Source organism: Canis aureus, chromosome 14 (genome assembly GCF_053574225.1).
Source record: "Canis aureus isolate CA01 chromosome 14, VMU_Caureus_v.1.0, whole genome shotgun sequence".
NCBI classification, from domain to species: domain Eukaryota; kingdom Metazoa; phylum Chordata; class Mammalia; order Carnivora; family Canidae; genus Canis; species Canis aureus.
Genome location: NC_135624.1, coordinates 63,411,753 through 63,436,770, shown reverse-complemented (window position 1 = coordinate 63,436,770; position 25,018 = coordinate 63,411,753). Strand labels below are relative to the sequence as shown.

General features: G+C 38.6%; 1 protein-coding gene across 1 annotated transcript; it reads right to left on the bottom strand.

The window, feature by feature from the left end:
* Positions 1–10,700: 10,700 nt before the first annotated feature.
* Positions 10,701–23,613, bottom strand: AMBN (ameloblastin). The gene is made up of 11 exons (XM_077846642.1): positions 23,599–23,613; positions 22,362–22,430; positions 18,981–19,031; positions 17,641–17,688; positions 17,039–17,149; positions 15,401–15,637; positions 14,458–14,496; positions 14,134–14,193; positions 14,005–14,049; positions 13,554–13,598; positions 10,701–11,752 (listed from the first exon to the last, which is right to left on the bottom strand). Exons 1-11 carry the CDS (start codon positions 23,611–23,613, stop codon positions 11,216–11,218), a joined length of 1,257 nt encoding a protein of 418 aa, XP_077702768.1. The 3' UTR covers positions 10,701–11,215.
* Between the last annotated feature and the right edge of the window lie 1,405 nt (positions 23,614–25,018).

Below are 25,018 nucleotides of genomic sequence, written 5' to 3'. Positions count from 1 at the left end.
CTTATTAATTGCTCTAGTAGTCGTGATAGATGATATTATATACATCAGCAGCTCTAAAAAGCACAGCAATACACAGTGTTTATGGAGTACTTAATGTGCAAGTCATTACCTCTTTTAACCTTGAGTGTTTTATTTTGTTTTCAGATAAGGAAATTGTGGCACAGAGAGGTTAAGTAATTGGGTCACAGCCAGGAAGGACAGAATTGGGAATCAAACTACTATGTTATATTGTTGTACAGTATTTGTGTAGGAAATAATGTTTTCAAGTTCTAATTGAATCTGGGCATAGAGTTAGGGTTGATTCATGTGTTTTATTTTATCTGTGTAACACCAAAGCTAAGAAGGTACCTCAGACTGTGGTAGAAGGTAGCAGAGAACACCAGACTAGAAATGCTTCATTCAGGCTCGCTTTCAGTTGTGGATCCCATATTCTTCTCTGTGTCACTTTGAGCAACTTATTTAGCATTCAGTGTTCTATTTTTAAAAGTGTGTATATGACTAGTTTTCCTCTAAGGACCTTTTAGTTTTGAAATCATTGCATTCAAATGTTACCTCCTCAGGGAGCATTCCCTGACCACACTGTCATCCCTTCTTCCTCTTTCTCCCCTCACCCTGCTTTGGTGTTCATCATGGAGCTATTATTATTTGACACCACACCACAGATTTGACATTCTGTCCATTACTGTTTTCCTAATGCCTAGAACAGTGCTTAATGCATGGTGTTCACTTGAATCTTTGGTCACCAAATGTATTTTCCAGGTTACTGGGGTAGGTAACAGTCCTCAGACCCCGCATGGTACCCTCCACAAAAATGTATGCTCTGTACTAATGTTTCTAAAACTGAAAAGAGAGAGAGAGAAAGAGAGAGAGAGATAAAGATTGGGAGAGAGAGAAATACTATGTTTTTAAGAATATACTGTTAAAGAGAAAACTACATCTCATAAGTTTGGCTTGAAAGTAGCTCACTAGGCATATTTGGGCACTGGTTGAATATGAAAGAAAGCCTTAGAAATCCAAGAAAGAGAGACAATCTCCATCAGAATTCCTCCCTTCTTTCCTATCTATCTTCCATTTTTGCCAAGTTTATTGCTGGTAGAGCTGCTATGGCTTCTGTTCTCTTGGATTGGCTCCTCCTCCCTGCACAGAGACTACGTAGTCCTAGACAATTATATTGAAATGAACATCAGTTCAAAGTGTGCTAGACACTTAACTCTAGGGTTGACCTTTTTTTATGTCAGTTTTTCCAAAAACATCTTTAAATATTACCTGCACATTTCTAGTTTGTGAATAAATTAGAATGTAAATTCTTATCCACTCTGGAAAACCCACAGTCATTTCCTTCCCTGCACTCACTGCAGCTAATCTTTAAGTCATTATCAACCTGGTTGTTAGGTAGGTCTCTGGGTGGAAAGCTGCTGAAGCCTGGGGAAAGATGAAAGCGCAGGGCAGAGTTGAATGCATCAGCAAAGGTGTTATGACCAGTGGCCTCATAATATCCACTTCTCAACGCTGGCGATTGTGTTTCTAATGTCTGGCTTCTGTGCAGTGATGCTGCCAGGACTTCTGCTTTCTCTCCAGTCTCTAATGCTTATGGAAGAAAGGAATTGTCTAAATTCCTGGTTTGGTCTTCTGCTTTGTCAAATGCAGCCACAGTCTGTGTGTGTGGATGTCATTTGGCTCTTGACCACATTGTTGTCTGTACAAGTCAACCCTTCAGTACTGAGCAGTTTCGGATGGAAGTGGAATATGCTTAGGGACTCAAAGCTTTTATGTATTTGAGACTTATTTTCCCAAAGAGAAATATATTCAAATTCTAATGACATTCAGATTTTGAGTCTGAGTCAGTGTGAATATGTGTTTAAGCTCATGCACTATGGTAGGTATTTGAATGATTACACTTTAGGTCATCTGTGTCATCACTGAAATTTTGGGGGCAGAATTTTTTGCATTCTCTCCATTTTTTAAGAGGAAATATGATGTATAGTTTTTGTTAGATTCTCAAATGAATGCTCAACTGCTATGAGGGGTCTATGTGGGAGAGCACTGAATGGGGGCATCTGAGGGCCTGGAATTTTCAGCCTCTAACAGCAACTAGAACTTGAAAAAGAAAGCATTACTCTTCTGGGCACTGAGTATCCTCAGCCATAAATGAGACAATTGAATTACATTAGTGTTTTCCCAAACATTATTCATGTACATAGCCATTTATGTACTGCCTTTGTGATTATTATATCTTATTATAACCTGTACTATTTACTTAATATTTTTTAAGCATCAAAATTTTTATTTTAAAAGGAATCTCATTTTTGCAACTCTAAATGGGAAACCAGCATCCATTGATATAAGTAACAATAAAGTCATTCATGTACTGCATAAAAATTATGTGATGGTGTTTATCCTTCAGACAAGGAGTATTGATTATTACGATAGGCCACAGGATGGAATGGTAATCAGGGAGCTTTGACCAACAGGGATCTGTGATGATGACTAGCAGATCATGGGTTTCTGGATAAAAATAGATGGACATTTTGTTAAGATGCTTCTTAACATGAAAAGACAAAAGGATTGTACTCCCTGAGCCTAACTCTAGTCATCTAGTGGGATTCATAGTGTCTTATCTAGTTTCCAGACCGACAGCCCCCCAACTGAGGGAACATCAGGTCTCTGTGAGAAAAGAATACATGTATATGTCATGGAATTTTCTCTAAATCTTCTCCAGAAGAACCTGAAGCAGTTTCCTAGGGTGTGTGGGATGGAGTAGAGGAAGGGAAAAATCCCCAGACTGCCAGCAGGTTACTAGAGGGTGATTCTGAACCTGCAAAGCCCTCATAGTTTATCAGTTCAGTCTTATAAAAATCAGCTGAGAGATGGAGTCTTAGTCCGGATCCAGGGGATCGATCTTATACTTATTTTCCAGTCCCAGGATGTATAGGAGAATAGACGTATCTAGGAACCAACAGAATCCCATGTAGGCTCCTACATAGGTGGAATGAAAATGAATGAGAGGAAGGAAGCTCCTGGAACTGTACCCTCTCTTGCAATGCCCACAACAAGATGGCAAGTCCTGTAGGGAGCATTGCAGAGATTAGTGTCATCACTGAAGACTTGCCGGTACAGGGAAGGTGTCTTTCCATATGCTCTTTAACTCTCTTGTTTGGCTGTTGCAAAAGGTAGATGGGTCATGGGAAACCATGGTGGATTATTGCAAACTGGGTCAGGTGATGACAGCTGTAGCTGGCTGTAGATACGGAACCTCTATTGGAGCAAATCAGCATAACCTATGGCACCTAGTTATTGATCCAGGAAATGCTTTCTTTCTATTCCAATCAGTAAGAAAAATAAGAAGCAGTCCCTTCTAGTGTGGCCAGCCCTACAGAACCCCCGGCCCCTCCTTCACCAGTAGAAGACTGCAGAATCTAAGTGGGCTTCTACATCATTCCAGCAAAGTTCCCCTGATGTCTTTGGGGGTGTCTTTGAAGACTGTCTTGAAACATCTTTGTTCTTTCTTTCCTATTTTTCTTGTCAATCACTGCTGAGTGTTGTTTATCCTCAGCATGTAGAGCCATCTTAGGTCTTTCAAGTCAAGTCTCTGATATGTGTCTACATTTGGTCTTTAATTTGTGTCCTTCTATAGAACATAGTAAATTGTATTTGAATTTAAAAAATCAGGTTTTAATGTTTGTTATTAAATATGGATGATTTTATAAGGTGGGGACAATATCATAAAGGCCTTATATGAAAAGTCCACAGCGAATATCATTCTTTTTTTTAAAAAAAGGTTTTATTTATCTATTCATGAGAGACACACACAGAGATTTTTATTAAAGATTTTATTTATTTATTCATGAGAGAGAGAGAGAGAGAGAGAGAAGCAGAGACACAGGCAGAGGGAGAAGCAGGCTCCTCACGGGGAGCCTGATGTGGAACTCGATCCCAGGACTCCAGGATCATGCCCTGGGCCAAAGGCAGACGCCCAACTGCTGAGCCACCCAGGCATCCCAACGATTATCATTCTTGATGGGGGAAAACTGAGAGCCTTTCCTCTAAGGTCAGGAACAAGATAGAGATGTCCACTCTCGCCGTCATTGTTCAACATAGTACTAGAAGTCCTAGCCTCAGTAATGAGACAACAAAAAGAAATAAAGGCATCTGAATAGGCAAAGAAGAAGTCAAACTCTCACTCTTCACAGATGACATGATACTCTATGAGGAAAATCCAAAAGACTCCACCCCCAAATTGCTAGAACTCATAGAGGAATTCAGTAAAGTAGCAAGATATAAAATCAATGCACAGAAATCAGTTGCATTTTTATACACTAACAATGAGACTGAAAAAAGAGAAATTAAGGAATCAATCCCATTTACAATTGCACCAAAACCCATATGATACCTAGGAATAAACCTAACCAAAGAGGCAAAGGATCTGTACTCTAAAAACTACAGAACACTTCTGAAAAAAAATTGAGGAAGACACAAAGAGATGGAAAAACATTCCAAGCTCATGGATTGGAAGAACAAATACTGTTAAAATGTCATTGCTACCTAGAGCTATCTATACATTCAGTGCAATTCCTATCAAAACACCACCAACTTTTTTCACAGAGCTGGAACCAATAAGCCTAAAATTCTTATGGAACCAAAAAAGTCCTGAATAGCCAAAGGAATGTTGAAAAAGAAAACCAAAGCCAGTGGCATCACAATTCTGGACTTCAAGCTATATTTCAAAGCTGTAATCATCAAGACAGTGTGGGCACAAAAACAGACACATTGATCAATGGAACAGAATAGAGAACCCAGAAATGGACTCTCAACTCTATAGTCAAATAGTCTTCCACAAAACAGGAAGGAACATCCAATGGAAAAAAAGACGGTCTCTCCAAAACAGTATTGGGAAAATTGGACAGCCACATGCTGAAGAATGAAACTGGACCATTTTCTCACACCATATGCCAAAATAGACTCAAAATAGATGAAAGACCCAAATGTGAGACAGTAATCCATCAAAATCATAGAGGAGAACACAGGCAGCAACCTCTGTCACCTCGGCTGCAGCAACTTCTTGCTAGTCACATCTCCAAAGGCAAGGGGAAGAAAGACAAAAATGAACTATTGGGACTTCATCATGATAAAAATGTTTTACTCAGCAAAGGAAATAATCAACAAAACCAAAAGACAACTGACAGAATGGGAGAAGATATTTGCAAATGTCTTATCAGATAAAGGGCTAGTAGCCAAAATCTATAAAGAAATTATCAAACTCAACACCCAAAGAACAAATAATCCAATCAAGAAATGGGCAGAAGTCATGAACAGACATCTCTCCAAAGAAAACCTACAAATGGCCAACAGACATATGAAAAAATGCTCAACAACACTTGGCCTTAGGGAAATACAAATCAAAGCCACAATGAAATACCACTTCACACCTGTCAGAATGGCTAAAATTAACAAATCAGGAAATGACAGATGTTGGCAAGGATGCCAACAAGAGAGAGGGGAATTCTCTTACATTGTGGGTGAGAATGCAAGCTGGTGCAGCCACTCTGGAAAACAGAATGGAATTTCCTCAAAAAGTTGAAAATAGAGCTACCCTATGACCCAGCAATTTCACTACTTGGCATTTACCCCAAAGATACAAATGTAGTGATCTGAAGGGGCACCTGCACCCCAATGTTTATAGTAGCAATGTCCACAATAGCCAAATTATGGAAAGAGCTCAGATGTCCATGGACAGATGAATGGATAAAGAAGATGTGGTATATCACACACACATAATGGGATACTACTCAGCCATCAAAAAGTGAAATCTTGCCTTTTTTTTTTCAGATTTTTATTTATTTATTCATGAAAGACACAGAGAGAGCGGCAGAGACATAGGCAGAGGGAGAAGTAGGCTCCCTGTGGGAAGCCTCATGTGGGACTCAATCCCAGAACTCCCGGATCATGCCCTGACCTGAAGGCAGAGGCTCAACCACTGAGCCACCCAGGCATCCTGAAATCTTGCTATTTGCAATGATGTGGATGGAAGTAGAGGGTATTATGCTAAGCAAAATAAGTAAATCCGAGAAGGACAATCATGATATGATCTCACTCATATGTGGAATTTAAGAGATAAAACAGAGGATCATGGGGGAAAAGAGAGAAGAATAAGGCAAAACAAAATCAGAGAGGGAGACAAACCATAAGAGACTCAATCATAGGAAACAAGCTGAGGGTTGCTGGAGAGGAGAGGGGTGAGGGGATGGGGTAACTGAGTGATGAGTATTAAGGAAGGCACCTGATGTAATGAGCGCTTGGTATTACACAAGACTGATGAATCACTAAACACTACTCTAAAATTAATAATACCTCTGAAATCAATTAATACATTAATTGAATTTATTTATTTATTTTAAGGATTTTATTTATTCATGAGAGACACAGAAAGACAGAGAGAGGCAGAGATACGGCATTGGGAGAAGCAGGCTCCATGCAGGGAGCCTGATGTGGGACTCGATCCCGGGTCTCCAGGATCAGGCCCTGGGCTGAAGGCGGTGCTAAACCGCTGAGCCACCCTGGCTGCCCCGTTTCTTTTTTAATTTAATTGAATTTAAACTAAAAAAGAAATGTATACACTTACAAAGCAAAAGAAAAAAAGGCAGAGACAATATAGACTTTTACTATCTCGCCTCGGGACAGTGTCAGCTTTCCTACACTGTATCATGATACAATCCTAAGGGTGCTAGAGCAGCTTCATATCCCATCGGAAACCATACCAGTCAGTCTAGTGCATTGAAGGCACAGTGCATAGGCTTTGGTGAGCATAAACAGCAAGCCAGAAGGTGGAGGATACATACTGCACCACTTCACAGGGATGCTGACATTTCTAGGGGTCTGGTGGCCTGGGGCACATCAGGATAGCTAAAGTGAACGGCAAGCTGTGGCAGCTTCCACCACCCTACAAGAAAAGAGAAGCACAGTGCTTGGTGGACTTCTTTGTCTTTTGAAGATAACACATATCGCTGCATAACTTGAAAGGCTGCCAGTTTTGAGTAGAATTTAGGGCAAGAAAGGGGTCCATGCTGTAGCATAAACTTCCCTGTCACTTGGGCATTATGGCTCAGGGACCTAAAGTATAGGAAGTTTCCGTGAAAAACTAAAAGACAACCTACAGAATGGGAGAAGATATTTGCAAATGACGTATCAGATAAAGGGCTAGTTTCCAAGATCTATAAAGAACTTATTAAACTCAACACCCAAGAAATAAACATCCAATCATGAAATGGGCAAAAGACATGAAGAGAAATCTCACAGAGGAAGACATAGACATGGCCAACATGCACATGAGAAAATGCTCTGCTTCACTTGCCATCAGGGAAATACAAATCAAAACCACAATGAGATACCACCTCACCCCAGTGAGAATGGGGAAAATTAACAAGGCAGGAGACAGCAAATGTTGGAGAGGATGTGGAGAAAGGGGAACCCTCTTGCACTGTTGGTGGGAACGTGAACTGGTGCAGCCACTCTGGAAAACTGTGTGGAGGTTCCTCAAAGAGTTAAAAGTAGACCTGCCCTACGACCCAGCAATTGCACTGTTGGGGATTTACCCCAAAGATAGAAAACGCCGGGACACCTGCACCCCGATGTTTCTAGCAGCAATGGCCACGATAGCCAAACTGTGGAAGGAGCCTCGGTGTCCATGGAAAGATGATGGATAAAGAAGATGTGGTCTATGTATACAATGGAATATTCCTCAGCCATTAGAAACGACAAATACCCACCATTTGCTTCGACGTGGATGGACCTGGAGGGTATTATGCTGAGTGAAGTAAGTCAGTCGGAGAAGGACAAACATTATATGTTCTCATTCATTTGGGGAATATAAATAATAGTGAAAGGGAATATACGGGAAGGGAGAAGAAATGTGTGGGAAATATCAGAAAGGGAGACAGAACATAAAGACTCCTAACTCTGGGAAACGCACTAGGGGTGGTGGAAGGGGAGGAGGGCGGGGGGTGGGAGTGAATGGGTGACGGGCACTGTATGTTGGTAAATTGAACACCAATAAAAAACAAATTAAAAAAAAGACTCATAAAAAAAAAAGGAAGTATCAGTGAGTGTAGGGAACCTCTGGCAAGCCCTGATGGAAGAATAATAGCACAGAACTTTAGAGATTTTTTTGTGAAAAGAAGTTCTTGCCTTGCTACTGGCCCCTGAGAGGATGTGCCTGATTATATGGCGCCAAGTAATTATGCTGAGTTGCCTATCTTGAACTCGGTGGTGTATGATCCTTTGAAGCCATAAAACTGAATATAAACAGCAGCATTCCACTGTGAATGGAGATGATAGATATGACACTGGGTTTCAGTAGACCTGGAGGGCTCAAGTGAATTGCACAAGCAAGTGGTTCAGACTTCCATGCACTTCCTCTTTATAACTTTGATGCCTTTCCCTCAATGCACACCTTTAGCTTCACGGGGAGTTCCATATAATACTAAAACCAAAAATAAAATAAAGACCATAAAACAGATGTCCTGATTTGCCCTAGGTGGTTTATACCCGCTATCAATATTCGTTTATCATTTATGATAACACTTTTCATTGTCAAAAGTGTCCCAGTTTGGAAATTAATTTGATGGCTACCCCATCAACGATCAGTTAATAGAGAGGAAAGAATGTGACCCTGGGTTGGATTTCTGTATGGGATTCTAGCATCAGCTGGAAGTGCACAGCCAGGGCACCACGACCCAGCTCAGTGGGCAGGACATTGAAAAAGGTATGTCTGGTTGTCTATTTTGTTTGGAAGGAGAGATGGCCTGAGATACAGATTTATACTGACTCAGTGTCAGTACCAGATTGGTCAGCTGGTTTGGGACTTAAAAAGGATAAAATTGGAAAATCTGTAATAAGAAGGTCTAGAAGGGAGCCTGTCTGCATAGGACATGCTATGAAGATATTTTTTTCTCATGTGAATGCCTGATAGAGGGAAACCATGGTGAAGGAATTCTAAATAATTAAGATGGCTCTTCCTGTGGGTGACATTTGCCTCTTTCCCTGGCCACCTTGGTGTTTGCTCACTGGACCAGTATTTGAGGTAGTCATGGTGGCAAGGAGAGAGGTTATTCAAGGGCTCAACAGCACAGTAACCCCCCTTGTCAAAGTTGATCTACCAGTTAACACTGTTCATTAACACTCCCAGGCTGCCAGTAGGGGAGCCACCTCTGAGCCCTTGCTAGGACAACACTCACCAGGGAAGCCAGCATATGTGATCTCACAAACGCATGCTTTGAACTGTAAAGAAGAAGCCAAAAGGCAGTGTGTGGAGGGTAAACGGGAGAGCCCAATTCACCAGGTCATGGGAACAATTCCGTTCTCTTCCCATTGCCGCTGTTTTGCTGGATTCTCTTTATAAAAAGGATCAGTAGGAAAAGGAGAAAACTGCTGGGACTCAGTGATTTTCTCTGAGGACTTTACATCATAAAGTTTCCACAACAACCTTGGGAGGTGGGTTGGGTTGTAGCTCTACTATAGAAATGAAAAACAGGATCAGAGAGATTAAGTCTCACTTCCAAAGGCTCACAGATCAAGGTTGAACCTAGATCTGTCATTTACCAGACCGCACAGTAGGAGACTGGCTTGCTAAGGTGGGTCTCAATGGGCATCTGCTGGCTACTGTGGAACTCATTTTCCTACCCTTGCACTTCTGTCAGAGCTGCTACAGGACATACACTGAATTTTAATTTCCTACAGGTCTCCTTTGGCTCTAGCCTCAGAGTGGAGGCGAGCAGAGCTCTGCCTGAAAAGAGGCAGACAATAGGGAGTAGCTCTATGTTCCTGCTAAGACTCCTGAAGTACCCAAGGTCTGGAGGCATCAGAGCTCCTTTCCTGGGCTGCATCCCCCGAATCTCCACGGTGGATGGAGGGGAGTCTGAGTTCCATTGAGTCTAAGACCTGGTTAGGCAACTGGGGAGGAGGTGGACAGAATGGGGCAGAAGGCTACTTTCCACAGATGACCAGACCTGGTCTCAGAACCTCTTAATATGGTGAACAATTCTGACTGACACATACCTAGCTTTGGTGACAAATAACAACCACTTTCTGGTTCCTTTTTTTGCCACAGTGTAGTTCACAGGAATGAGCTAATTCTCATGTGGCACCCACTTGACTCTTCTTGGGTTTCTTACTCTTGGAGGCCTTGCTCTGCAAATGCTTTCAATACTGTTCTGAGAAAACTCATCTGATTGCTCCCAGGCCCTCCGGTGCCTCTTAGGCTGGGTGAAGTGACTCTTCTGTGGCCTCAGGGGCACTCTGGGCTTGGCATTTTCATAGCACTTTTCACATGTACTGTGGGTTTGGGAGTATCTATTTTGCAGTGCTGTTGTGAGATAATATATGTAAAGTACTTGAGTTGGTCCAAAGTGGCTGTTTTTATAAAACAAATCGTGGCTGGCTGTCTACTTATCAAAAGTCCCCATTGTAAGCTCTGAGGGAAGGGACTGTGCCCCTGTTGCCTAGTCAGTGCCAAGGACATTGGTAGAGACTCCATAAACTTTCCATGAAAGAATGAACAAATTAAATAAAATGGGCTAAAGAGTAGGAAGGGTAGGGAATGAGTATGCCTTTCTTAACTATTTGAATATATGTAAATAATAAACATATAATTCCTGATATTTTCAATGAGAAAAATTCTTTATTTAAAATAGGCTAAGTGTTTTTAGTAGATTAAATAAAATATTCTACAAATGAGAATTTTAAATCCAATATACCAAACTCAGTAATACCAGTCAGGGATTGCTCATCAATCCCTGTTTCATAATGTTTGAATGATATATCTCATCATTCTTAGAATATGTGCCTTTGCTTAGGGAAACATTTCCAAAGCAATGTCACATTTCTTGGATATAACAGTATCATGCTAGTTAGAGAAATTCCATAAGGCCTAGGATAGCTGAGAGACAGTGATTTTCCAATGCAGAGGCCCTTAGACTTGCTCTGATGTTATTAATAGTATTTCTAAATCACAGAGACGGTCGACACATTTTATTTCAAAAAGAGAATGAAAGCAAGAAGGGGACCTACACTATTTCTAGCCACTTGTATTTATTAATATATGCTTAGCATTTTTAATGCCTTTGGTGCAGAAGGATAGGAAGTGTGTTAGCAAAAAGATATACTATGGGGACAAAGCTGGGGAGCCTGTGCATACAGAAGGTAGCTGATAATCTTAAGGTTCTCAGGGCTCTTGGAAATGCCACCCGTCATGCATAATCTGGGGCTGCTGGGCCTTGTTTTCTGGCATCAATGTTTGCTGAGTGTCTGGGATCACTGTGGTATCCGTGGGCGTTTCTTCCAGGGGTGTGGTCACATCAGCACCGTAGGTCTCATAAATATCAGCTAATTCAGGGGTCATCAGTGGGTCAGCGTCTGCCGGGGTGACCCTGGGGGGTCCCCCGCTCTGCCCTGCAGGGCCTCTTGCCAGGCTGGGATCATTGTCCTTTGGATGAGCAAGAAGCCCTCCTAGGGCACCAGGTGCTAGCTCGGTAAGGAGAGCCGGGTTTTCTGGATTGGCTGGGTTGACATCGGGCATGGGGGAGCCTTGTGCCCCTCCTTCTCCCTTCTCAGGGCCTTTGGTCCCCGCGACTGGGGAGTCAAATTCCAGAGTAAAGTCCCCGCCCATGCCTGGATTGTGGGGCATCCCTCCAAGGTTAGGCCTCATGCCTCCAAATCCTGGGAACATGGCTCCATAGGCCATGGGGCTTCCTCTGCCTCCCTGGAAAAAAAAACCATTGACCAAAGATAGGGTTATCACATATTATTAAGTATACCATGCAATCAGAATTGGTCAGATTCACCAAGAAATCATAAAAAACTGATAGGGAACAATTGGTTGGCCGATAGCTTTGTGTAAGCACATTTCTTACTAAACTGGCTTTGACATAAAGGAGAAGATGCTGACTTCTCTGGATGCTCACTTCTGTGAAAGACAGATGGAGACCCTTTGCCATGTCTGGCTGACAACGTAGGAATGTCAGAAGTGGGGACACAGGGCAGAACAAAGGCTATGGGCAAAGGTAGTTTGAATTATATTTAAGAAAACAATAAGTAGCCAAAATAGGCAATACCATCCTAAAAAAAAACAAACAAAAACAGATCCCATGGCTGAGTTTGTTGAGGGTTATTTTTAGAGAATTATGTCAACATCATTTCTCAAATGAATGAAGCCTCACATAACACTTCCTCTCTCTTTCTTTCTTTCTTTCTTTCTTTCTTTCTTTCTTTCTTTCTTTCTTTCTTCTTTCTTTCTTTCTTTTCTTTCTTTCTTTCTTTCTTTTGGAACATGTGTAAGAAAAAGAAGCTTGATTTCTCTGGAAGAATGGAAATATTTTCTTCCTGTAGACAGAATTGTAGAATTGTTCATGTTTCCTTTTCCTGCCTTTGCTGTTAAAAATGTCCAACCCAGTATCTTGGGCTATTTACAGAGATTGTGCAGTTTTGTAACTTGCATATTTGTAATTTCATTTAATTAATGAATCTTTTACACTTTTAACTCATTTTAAATTATATCTTCAATTTTTTGGTTACATTTATTGTGAGATTTTCATAAGCAAGATCTTTTGAGCAAGAGGCAGAGTATAAATATATTCATTAAAATGTTAAGATGATAATTAACACTTTCTTGAATTTTCAGCCAGTTGTGTTGGTGGTACGTGGATGCAATATTCTTTTCTCCTACCTTTCCTTAGCTCTACTCTCTCAATCTCCCCTCCTCACATCATCTCCTCAAGGGATGAACTATGAACCCCTGGGCTGAGCTAACTGCCTCTCCCCTTTTCCTCTCTCATAGCTCTGTTGCTCATTATCATATAATTTTAACACTATCTGCCTTTGTATCTATCTTTTCCATTGATAAGACAGTAAACTTATCAAAAAACGGAAATCTTGTCTAATTTATCTTGCCTCTGTAGTGTCTTTCTATGCAGCTAGTTCTCAGAAGGCACTCAAGAATGTTGGGATGCGAGTTTTCTTTCAGTGATACGTAATGTCACACTGGTTTGATGCATGCAATATTGCAATAGTGTTGTATGGTGACAGATGGTTACCCTTGTGGTAAGCACAACATAATATATAAACTTGCTCATTTTCTTTTTCTTTTTGATATCTCAATTTTGAGGTCAAAATTATTTGCAACACTGTTGAATTTGTTGTTTTGAGGGGTTAATTGTTCTAGAAGAAGTGGGAACTCTGTACTAATCACATGTATCTTTTTTGGTTTGAAGCATTTGCTATTCAAATGATAATGGCTTTTCAAGAGAGGTTTTTCTTCTGCTCATATTCAAGAAATGGAACAAAATCCTATGTTCTAGAATGGTCACTCTCAGAAATGACTATGGGAAACATGGGGAAGTCTTTGCACTTTGTGGAAGAATGAAGTTTTTGGTTTTGCAATAGAATCATCTGAGTTCTGTGCAATGTATTCAATGACTTTCATGGCCAATGCTTCTTGCAGCAAGTCATCTGTGACTGTTCTCCCAGGACCACTATTTTAGGAAAAGTTGGAAGACATTACTCACAGCCATTTCTTCTGAGCTCATGATGCCAAGTCTGCCAGGAGCGTTCTGTTCAAAAAGGAACAGTGCATCTTATTACAGAAGATTCCTATCATCCTATTAGCTACTCAAGACAATGCTAAAAGTCACTTAGTTTTTCCTAAAGCCTTAATATTAATGCTGTGCCCAGAATCAGAATAAAGTAGAGAGATGAGTCATTAGTGAGTAAATGTAGCCAATTTGGATAATCCAGAAAGAAAATGTACCTTTTTAAAAAATGTCGTTGTGTGTGTGTGTGTGTGCCCGCGTCTGGCCAGAGTTATTCAAATAGACAGTGTGCTTCCTTGCTATTTCAGTCACCAATGTAGGCATTCAGAGAATATGAACTCTTTTGTGTGAGGCCTAGATTTTATAACTTTAGCTCTTAAGATAACATTTAATTTAAAATGATACTTTCTGTAGGATACAGACTTACCAATTGATTTGCTCCATAGGACATGTAAAATATTCCCGGATAAAGCTAAATATAAATACGACAATCATTATTTTCCAAAAAAAAAATTTTAAGTAAATTGTAGGTAGAAACATATTTTTAAAAACTTACCGGAGATGGTTTATTTTGTGGCATTGGTCCCCGAGATATCAAACGAGCTATTTGGAACACCTGGAAGTGGTTGAAAATAGAATTAGTAATTCATTTTTGCAATAACATAGGCAAACCTCTCATAACAGCCATTTCTAAGAGTTATAGGAAATGCCTTTTCAGGTGGATTAGAATAACAAATAAGTATTTGATATTTAAGAAAACAAAAGAAACCATTAAACTTCATTATTCATGGATAAATGGGGCAATGAAAGTTTTTCACTCTTTTTTCTTGAAGTATAGATATTTCTCCCAAGAAAGAATCTCACTGAAATCTATACTTACTGATGGACCTTGTGGTTCAGCAAAATCCATTCCTGGTAGCTGCATTACAGATAAACATTAAAATTACTAAACCATAAAAATAGAACTGGGCACACTCCTTCCTTATTTATGACTAGGATAAAACAATTTAAAATGAGTTTCCTCATTTTAAACTCATTTAGTTTTTCACTTTCATTTAGTCTTGAGCAATACACTCAAGAGATAACAATTACCTTTCACTGGCTTGTCTCAAATGCACGGGCAGGGAGATGAGGCATGTTTACCTCAAACTTGCTTGGTTTCGCAGAGTAGGAAGTAATTAGTTTTGGAATCAGAGCATGCCAGGTTTATTTGAGTCCTGACTCTATCACTCTACTTTTTCTTAATACCAGCAAAATTTATAACCTGTCGAAGTCTTTATAACCTGTCTTCTTTTTAAAAAGGATGATGATATCTATCTTTTTAGGAATGTGATCAGGATGATATGGTGTAATGTTAAATGCCTGTAACATACTGGTTAAATGGTACCTTCCTTTTCTTCCACTGCTCTTTTCTTTACATTATTACATGATTGTCTTCTCTCCATCAGACAGAGAAATAATAATCCAAAATACTACATGCAGTGCTGTGGGCTCAATCGCTCTTCTCAATCCAGCACTGAAAAAGATCTTGATAGGAAGCCATGGACTTCTCTGGACTGTCCTATTTCCTCTGAAAGCTTTCATCTTTTTGCAACTAAGAAACTAAATTTTACAGGCACAGGATTTTTAGAATCCATGCCTTAGCTCTGATGGCAAAGGACAGGAATGGATATTTATATTCTACTCCCAGACATGTCAACTCCGAAAACATATTTGTATTGTCATATATTAGCCTGAGAGTTCTGATTATTTAAATGTGCTCTGCAAATCAGTTTTCCTTCATTGAGTTAGTGGGTAACACCAATTTGACTTGAGAGACTTACCTCCGCCTTCGGTGGCTTATCTGATGGTGCCACCTGCTGTTCAAGCATTGGCCCCTCTGTTTGCTGCAAGGGCGGTTGTCCTTGGTAAACTGGAGGCTGAGTTCCCCTCTTCTGGGCGGTGTCCTGGATGTCAGTTACAATAGCAGACTGGAGGAAGGGTTTCTGTCCTGGCTGTTGAGGCTGCAGGGATGGCTGCGATGGGAGAGGTGGGGGATGCACAGGCAAAGAATATTCATACTGCAGAGAAATTTGAAAGGAGTGTCAGGAAGCCGTAGCTCACTGAACTATGGTCTCTAGAATTTCTAGAGCAAAAGGACTTGAGGAACTTTCTACTCTCAAGAGAGTCTGAGGGAATTGTCTTGAAGTTGTAGGAAGCACCAATTTATGTAATTTATTACACCAATAACAGTCAGTGTTATTTGGGGCAGTCTGGTGTGTCTCCCTTACTTCCTTTGGGACTATCTGTGCTCAAGAATATGGAAAGCTATTGGACTTCTTGATAGAATGGTCATTTCCTCCCCTGAGTTTCCTTGGATATGTCTATTTTACCACTCTCATTGGATTACAATACTTTGTTATATATCTTTGCCCCCAGTCCTCTGACAAATGTCTTATTTGTCTTTATAGCCCTAGGACTTAACATGGTTCCTAACCAGTGCCTGGCACATGATAAAAAATATATTTTTTGGAGTTAATGAAAGGGGAAAGATCATTAAGTAAAATACTAATCAAATTCCTGCATTGTGGAGCCCATTTTGGAAACAATCAAGTGGAGAAACAGTCACTTTTTACATAATTTATTGTCCCACTAAATGTGGCTTGGTGAGTAATGCTACTTGTCGTGGAAGGCCACCTGGAATCAAAGATTCCTGTTAAAACAACCATGTTTATTTGCTCCTTTTTGAAATTAAGTGTGGTAAATGGCTCCCTGTTATTTTTAAGTCATTTTCAAGCTCCTCAACGTGGTATGGAAGTCTCACAATAATCTGGCTCTGCTTTGCCTCTTCAACTACTGTGCATCTCTAAACTCCTGTGGCTTTTATTTTCTATACCTCACAATGTAGTACCTTGCAACATGTTGTCTTATCATATCTCCCAATCAGAACCTTGGAACTGTTATTGAATAATTGAATGTTTTCACTTTCACTCCCAACCTACCAATTGACTTATGCATTTATTAGACAACTAATAAATAATGGTTAACTGATTGGTGTATTTGTTGATTGTTGTAGGGTTCAAGATATTTTGGCCAGGGCTTTGGCATCATTTTAAACATGCCTTTGAAAAATTATTTTGGGAATCCTGACCAAAATGAGGATTGTTCAGGGCATAGTCTGTTTCCATCTTGAAGGTACTTTACCTATTGCTATTGCTCGTGTCATTAACATAAGTCTCATTTTTGGAGACCATATCTTCCTATGTGAAATGAATATATAAATAGGTCAAAAGTTTGAACTACTTTATTTTAAATTTTCCTAAGTACTAAAAACAATGATAAGTTTTGATTGGTTAATATTTGGATAATTTTTTGTTCATTATTATTATTGGTCTGTAGCTAGTTTATGACAATTTAGAGAAGGCAAATAGGGGAATAGTTTTAAGCTTGGAGTTTCAAGCACATTGATACAATTAACTTACCTGTTGAGTTTCATGTTCCCTTGGTCTCATCCATGGGAAAGAAGAATGCGGTGGGAGGAGACCATGCATCCACAAAGAATTAAATGATTTTCCAAAACCAAATCTTGAATACTAAAGACATGCAGGGGAAAAAAAGCATGCTTATATTTCAGTATTGGCTTAGTTTTCATGTTCTAAATATCCATAGAAAGTGTAGAGATAGCAAAAGTAAGTGTGACATTGGTGAATTTAATATCGATGGCTAAATACTTTCTTCCAACACTTACTTTCCATTCTGAGTCAACTGGAATATTCCCATAAACCTACTTGAGATTTAGCTTTTTAAGCTCTCATATTTTGGGCCGTTTAATAAAATTGATGGTACAAAATAGGATTTTTTTTTTTTTTTTTTTTTACTCAAGAAAATTCAATATTGCTTTACCTACCATCCCATCCCAGGATCTTATTTTGTTTTAGGTTATTTCAATTATTCATTTTTTTCTTCCAATATTTGGGATAATGTCTATTCACTACGTATGTTATGAATTTTTATGTTGCTATTAATATCACTACCATCACCACCATTAATTCTTGCAATAAGAAATATTTGAAACTATGGTTACCTGAGAAAGCATGTTTAATCCCTGCAAACTTCCCAACTGTCTCATTGTCTGTTAAAAGAAAAAAAAGTGTGTTAATGTTTGCCCCAAATATTCCTTTTCTGTATGATACAACTGTTTTCTCAACATATGGTATTATTAGCACAAAGTTTGTGGTGTGTCAGTTTGAATAAAAATAAGCACAAATCATTACTGAAAAGTGGAAATGTTAAATGTGGTTGTGCCATTGTTGTTATTGCTACTAAGTTAGTGAACTTGATTTATTAATCATTAATCAAATTAGGAGGTCACATTGAAACATTGGAAGATAGCTCATGCAATGAAACTGAAATTTGATTGTGAGAATATTATTTCATTGACTCTCCCTCCACCCTAACTTAACTTACTTTGCCTTTTATAAATCTAGCAGCCAAACAGGGAAACAAAACAAAACAAGACAAGACAAGACAATATAAACCTTACCTCCTTTCCAAATAAAAAAGGCCTCAAAATAATGAATATAAAAAACATTGGGGAAAATGATGGAATCTGCATAAGTGGTCAAGAATGCTGCCAATTCAACAAAAAGTCAATTTCAATTTTATGGGAAGAGGTTTAGAGTGCTTTGAGTTGATTTTAATCTAGAAAGTGAGAAAAAAATAACTCAATGAAATTAGCTTCCATTTGAAATCAGCTGCTAGCCTATGTAAGTATTGATTCCCCTACATTGTCATGATATAAACAACACTTTGCAAGGTCTTATGAAAAATTTATAATCTCATGAATATCTTTCTACTCATAACTCAATATTTTCTATTCACATGGTCGAATATTTCTATTGTGCTGAGATTTTCTAAACAGTGTTATTAGTTATGAGAACTGCAGGAAGAGAGACACAAGGTATGAAACAGGTACCACAGAACAAAGCTAATGTTATTTACAGTAGTTCTTATAAACAACTACATTTTGTAAGGTAAATTTTCTTCATGGGAACATTGTCATATAAGATACTATAAGGTGATAGAATTAGATATAAACCATTTGTGGCTTCAGAACAATATGTTTTAATTAATTAATTATAATTAGTAATTATATTATGTAAATATAATTCATATTAGGTATTCAATATAAGTATTGATCTGATTCACACACAGATGACATTCTAAAGACTAAAATATCTGAGAGTTTAAACTTGCAGTAAAATGATAAGATGAGGCTCTAATAAATGTCATAACATTTCTCTGGTGCTTCTCTAGAATGCCCCTGACTTCTGGCTGGGAAAACAGAACCAGCCCCTGGTATTTCTCTCTTACTAGGTCCATATAAATGTAAAAATTATATGTAAATACTCTGACAGTACCTACCTCCAGGCTTAAACTAGCCATGCCTGGTGTCCCAGGTTGCTGAGGAAACACCTAGAAGGAAATAAGAATAATTCTGAGATCTCTGGTAGAACTTCCTTAAATGTACACTGGAAATAAAAAGCTACCCAGGGCATAAAGACCAGCTGAAGGCTTTTGACTTGAGCTTTTAAGCAGAAGAAAGAAGAATTTAAATTAATTGGGGAATTAACATCGTATGTAATAATTTTGCTTCCACATGAACCATCTACCTGTTGTATCTTAATGCAGAGAAATTTGATTTCGTTGGAGGTTACATCAAAAACAAGAAGTAAAATCAAGCTACAAAATAGAAAACCAAGAGTACTTTGTATCCTAAAAATCATCCCATGGAGAAGCTAAAGGGACAAACTTAACCTCAATTTTCTTGTGCTTTTGGCAAACCTACATGCTTCTGATTAATGGAATGTGGCATGGGATCATGGCATTCAGCAAAACCAAATGCAAAACCTTACTTGCCATCTAGTCAGGGGGCTTCAACAAATCCTCTGTCATCTTTTGTGAAAGATTATTTTATGTATAAGCTTATTGCTCTATGTTTATATTTTTTGGATCGTATTCAAAAGATTTTATTTATTTATTCATAGAGACACAGAGAGAGAATGAGAGGCAGAGACACAGGCAGAGGGAGAAGCAGGCTCCTTGCCTGGAGCCTGATGTGGGACTCGATCCAAGGTCTCCAGGATCACGCCCTGGGCTGCAGGCGGCGCTAAACCACTGCGCCACCGGGATTGCCCCATATATATATATATATTTTAAAGATTTATTTATCTATTTATACAGAGTGAGAGCGAGCAAGAGAGAGAGGCAGAGGGAGAAGCAGGCTCCATGCAGGAAGCCCAACATGGGACTCGATCCTGGGTCCCCAGGATCAGGCCCTGGGTTGAAGGTGGTGCTAAACCGTGGAGCCACCTGGGCTGCCCCAAGATATATATATATATTATACCCCCCGCCCTCCTCCCCTTTCACCACCCCTAGTTCGTTTCCCAGAGTTAGGAGTCTTCATGTTCTTCCTCCCTTTCTGATATTTCCCACCCATTTCGTCTCCCTTCCCTTCTATTCCCTTTCACTATTATTTATATTCCCCAAATGAATGAGACCATATAATGTTTGTCCTTCTCCGACTGACTTATTTCACTCAGCATAATACCCTCCAGTTCCATCCACACTGAAGCAGATGGGGGTATTTGTCATTTCTAATGGCTGAGGAATATTCCATTGTATATATTGACCACATCTTCTTTATCCATTCATCCAAGATATATATTTTTAAAAATAAAAAACATTCTAGCATCAAGTATTCCTATGCTTGATGTGTTCATCTAAAAGTTGTCAAAAATACAGTTATACTTAAACTAGGTTTTTAAAGTTAAGATATTTTTCTTTCTAAAGCAATCCTTATTAATGGCACAAATACCAGTAGAAAAACATGAAGAATGGAAGAATAAGAATTAGAGTACGTTTTGAGGGTCTCTGGTTCTTTGGAAATCCTTACTATTGGGGTCACTGGTTCTTAATGCCTTCCTTCCTTCATTTATATCACAAATATTGGAGTGTCCACTAAATATATTGGGACTATTTATTTTTTATGAGTAAGAAGCTCAGGAACAGTTTCCTGAGTATGTTATCTACCCTCTACTTTCTGCTTTTTTATACGGGTAAAATCTCACCCTCTGAATCATGGTGCAAATTTTTCCAAATAATTCAGTTTTAGAAATGGATAGCTGGAAAGGAATTATAAATGTGTAGCAAATACTCCAAGCAGAGGAAAAGATTAGTTGTGTAGACATGAAGAGTGAAGGGTGTGTGTGTGTGTGGGGGGGGCAGTCAGCAAGTTGTTCAGCATTTGAGGAAACTGTGAGATTAAAACCTTCTTTCCTGCCACTGGCCAGTACACAAATAGGGTATCTTGGACACATCCACCTCCAGGACAAAGTACACTTTGCTTTCCATTTGCTCCAAGTCCTCATCTAAACAATATTTACTAAATTCTTTATAGATCTTGGAAACTAGCCCTTTCTCTGATACGTCATTTGCAAATATCTTCTCCCATTCTGTAGGTTGTCTTTGAGTTTTGTCGACTGTATCTTTTGCTGGGTGTTATTCTATATGTTGGCAAATTGAACACCAATAAAAAATAAATTTATAAAAAAATAAACAATATTTACATGAATGTAAATGGACAGAGGATACATTTCCAACAAAGAAGTAAAAGGAGAAGAACATTTAATTTGACGAGCAGTCAGGTGGCAATCCTAAGCAATTGTATTCCTCAGGGTGGACCTGACTGACACAGGCGTGGACTAGCATAGGTTCCAAGAGTGTCAAAGTATTAGACAGATAGTGGATGGCTGAGGCTAAGCTAGGGTGGCCACTTCAGTTTTTCTTTCACTTGAAGTTCATGTTGAGTAATGGAATAGAACTCTTCTTATTTGTAGAATTGAGATTTTTATCCTTGTAATCCGTTTCCTCCCCCTCCTCCGAAACATTTAACTTTAAAAAACCCAAGTAAGCTAAACTTTTTTTCTCAGGGAAGTATTTTAAGGTTTGTTTGGGTCTAAACTATGAGTTCCTCTAGACAAGAGACCATGTCATATTTACCTTCATGCCCCCAATGCCCAGCACATCGCTGGATACGTGGCAGGTGCTAAGGCATATTTGCCAAATGCACATAGCAGCTGAATAAAATCTTCATGGAAACAGAAACATAGCTTATTGGCTGGAGTACAGTATTTTGAGGATTGTAGTCATCTGAGATCATATCAATATGTGATACAGTGAACCGTGTAGGCCTATAACATAGAATTAGCCCCATTGCCATGGCATGTTTTGATTTAAGAAACTTCAGCTCTCAGCCACATAATCTCTTCTGATCAGGCAAATCTGTTGGTTAGTTACTGTCTTCAAATGGAATTACTTAGCTCTGTTTTATAACCATCATAACTTGGCTAAATATTCTTCTTAAAATGAAGAAAATGTACTTAACCTTTGTGGAGAAACTTCTCTATTTCAATTACATAAAGGTCACAAGTAGTTGATAATAAAATTGTGTCATGATGTTGTGGAGGCCACGTAAGTCCTTTATCCTTGAATGATGGAATAAGGCTGCAAAATTGCCTTTGGAATACTTTAATATCTTTTTGAATAGAAAAGTTATTATTTGGCTTGTTGCTTTTGGATAGTAAGACTGATTTCTGGATGACTATTACGTTTGACTCAGTAGGAAGTCTACCGCGGGATCAATTCAAAATGAGTCCATGCATGGACTTCAGCCTATATCCTTCAGTATTGTTCAGTATCCAACAATGTCTCTTTTAGGGTACAATCTACAAAACTCTGACTTACCGGCACTGCAGAACTCATTTTCAGGAGACATAAGATCAGTACTAGGTCCTTCATCTTGAAAAGTGGGATCTGAAACAGAATTAGGTTGGAGAATTAAATAAGATCAATTTTTATTTCAGAACAGCCAGAAGACAATATTTCAAATGAGCCACATCTCTGTTCTTGCAAACGATCAGTTTCAAAGAGCAAAAACAAAACACAACTAAATGTTTCAAAACAACTTATTTGTATTTACTAGTTTTTGGAATGAATTGACAATTAAAAAACATCTAAGTACTTTTTTTTTTTTTTCCCAATGGAGCCACAACCTAAATGAACATGTAGGAACAACTTCTGTGCTGTGGTCTTTAAATGTTGTATTACGTTTTGTAAATGAACTATGAATTTGAAAATCCTTTCCAATATGTAAAAATTTGGTCTATTAAATATCATTCACATTACTTTCTCTCAGAGTAAATTTCTAAATGCATTTGAAATATAATACAACCAACAATTATTTTATAGCAAACCTTTATTTGCAGGTATATTGGAGTATATGATTCTAGGTTTCAGTTACCCAGATAAACATGCTCAAACCTACATTTTTAAAAATAAGAATGAACTGAATATTTTAATTGTCTTTGGTATTAGTGGGAAATATGTCTCAAAACTGAGTTTTCTTCTGTCTTTATATTTTAAATTTTTAAATTTTTTTAAAAAAGATTTTATGTACTTGAGAGAGAGAGAGAGAACAAGCAGGGGAGAGACAGAGGGAAAGGACGAGGCAGGCTCGTGGCTGAGCAGACAGCTTGATGCAGGGCTTGATCCCAGAACCCAAGATCATGACCTGAGCCTAAGGCAGATGCTGAACCGACTGAGCCACTCAGGTGCCCCAAGTGTTCCTCTTTCTAAAATGAATTATCTCTTTAAGTTTATTCCATAACTTGAAAAGCCTCTTTACTCTTACATGAACAGAAATCTGACTAGTCAAGAGATTTGCTCGTCTTTTAATACCTTTCTAAATTAGGTACTGTTACTAATAATCACAAATAATAATAAAAAAGTCTACAGATTAGTCTTCTTTTCTTTAGCTGGTAGGGTATTAGACATGTCTTCTCTGGAACATGCTAATGGTTTACAATAAAGTATTATTCAGCTTCTGGTGACAAATAAAAATCCTCTTTATAGAAGAAGATGCCTGGAGATAGAAAAAAAGAACGTATAGGAATCACATGGAAATCATAAAATCACATTTTACCTTCAATGCTGACATGCACTGTGTTCTCAGGGCCTGGTGATGCCAATCAAGACAGTTCTAAGAAAAGAAGATTAAATTTTTTTCTGGACTATGCCTAGGACTTGCTCTGTATCTCTCATTCAGAGAAGACCAGAAACCTTTATTTAAAGTGCCAATCCACCAATCAAAGTGAAGCAAAACGGGGAAAAAAAAATAAACTCTGCTCCTATAATTAGCCCACACCCTTTTATTGCATGCAAGGACGTTGGCCCTGTGGAGTCTCATTATTTTTAATTGTAAACCAACCCTTGTATTTATTCAGAGAACTCAATTTCAGGGAAGACAGTAAAGGAATAATGGACATAAGTTCTGAAGACAATCATTTTGGTGAGCTGAAGGAAATATATGTAAAATAGGTGTAAAATTAACCATGATCTGTTTTGTGCAGGTTTTTATCTGCAGATAAAGCTAGCCCAGTGCCGATATTCTCAAAATGTTCACCCTCATATTTGTTGCAGTAAAAGTATCTCCCCTCCCTTACCCTAAATACACATAGTCCAGAAAGAAACAAAAGATAATGTTCTGAGCTGAAAATATTAGATGGATAAAGAATATGTTATAATTTTTTCTTCAGAATTTCCTAGATAGTTTTACATCTGAAGATAATAGACTGGTGTTTAGCCAAGCTTTTGTAAGGGATTTTAAATTGGACCCGCTGAGAGGACCACTTCAGGTAAATCTTTAGTGCGTGTTCTCTGTGGGGAGAGGGATATAAATAAAAACATTCTCCATGAATCAATCAAGTCAACGGGCCTCATCTCACTCCTTAGATAGACCCACTTTTACACATTTAGGACCAAGCCAGGTTAGTCATATTTGTGTTACTTAAAAGGCTAACATCAACATGGATGAGTTTTCTCTCCATGAACGGATAAGAATGTCTTGGATATGGATTGAATTTTAAGTGCTTTTGTTATTTCTCTGTCCCTCCTTATCTTTCCAAAGATGTGATTTCAGATGTGGTGAGGATAAGAATTTAAGATTAGTTTCTTAAGAAGGGATGAGTCAGTATACTCTTTAGGGAAGTAGGGGTGTTGCCAATTACAGGGAACACCAAGGAAGCTGGTATTTTGGGAGAAAGATGTCTTCATACCTAAGTGTAGGCCTGACATCTTCAAATAATGTTATCTAAGAAATTGTCCCTGAAAGCTCCATTTCCTGTTGGTAACAGAATTATTTTTAGGATGCAAAGAAATAAGGAATATGAATATGTTTTGTAAATAGCAAAATGTTACTGAAATAAAAGTATTTTTTTTTACTCCAACTTCCCCATTTCTCTTAATTCCAGTTCTGGTGCTTCATCAAGTCCTTTAATCTCTCTGAGCCCTCATCTCTTCCTTCCTTCCTTCTTCATATAAGGATGATCATTTACTACTATAGG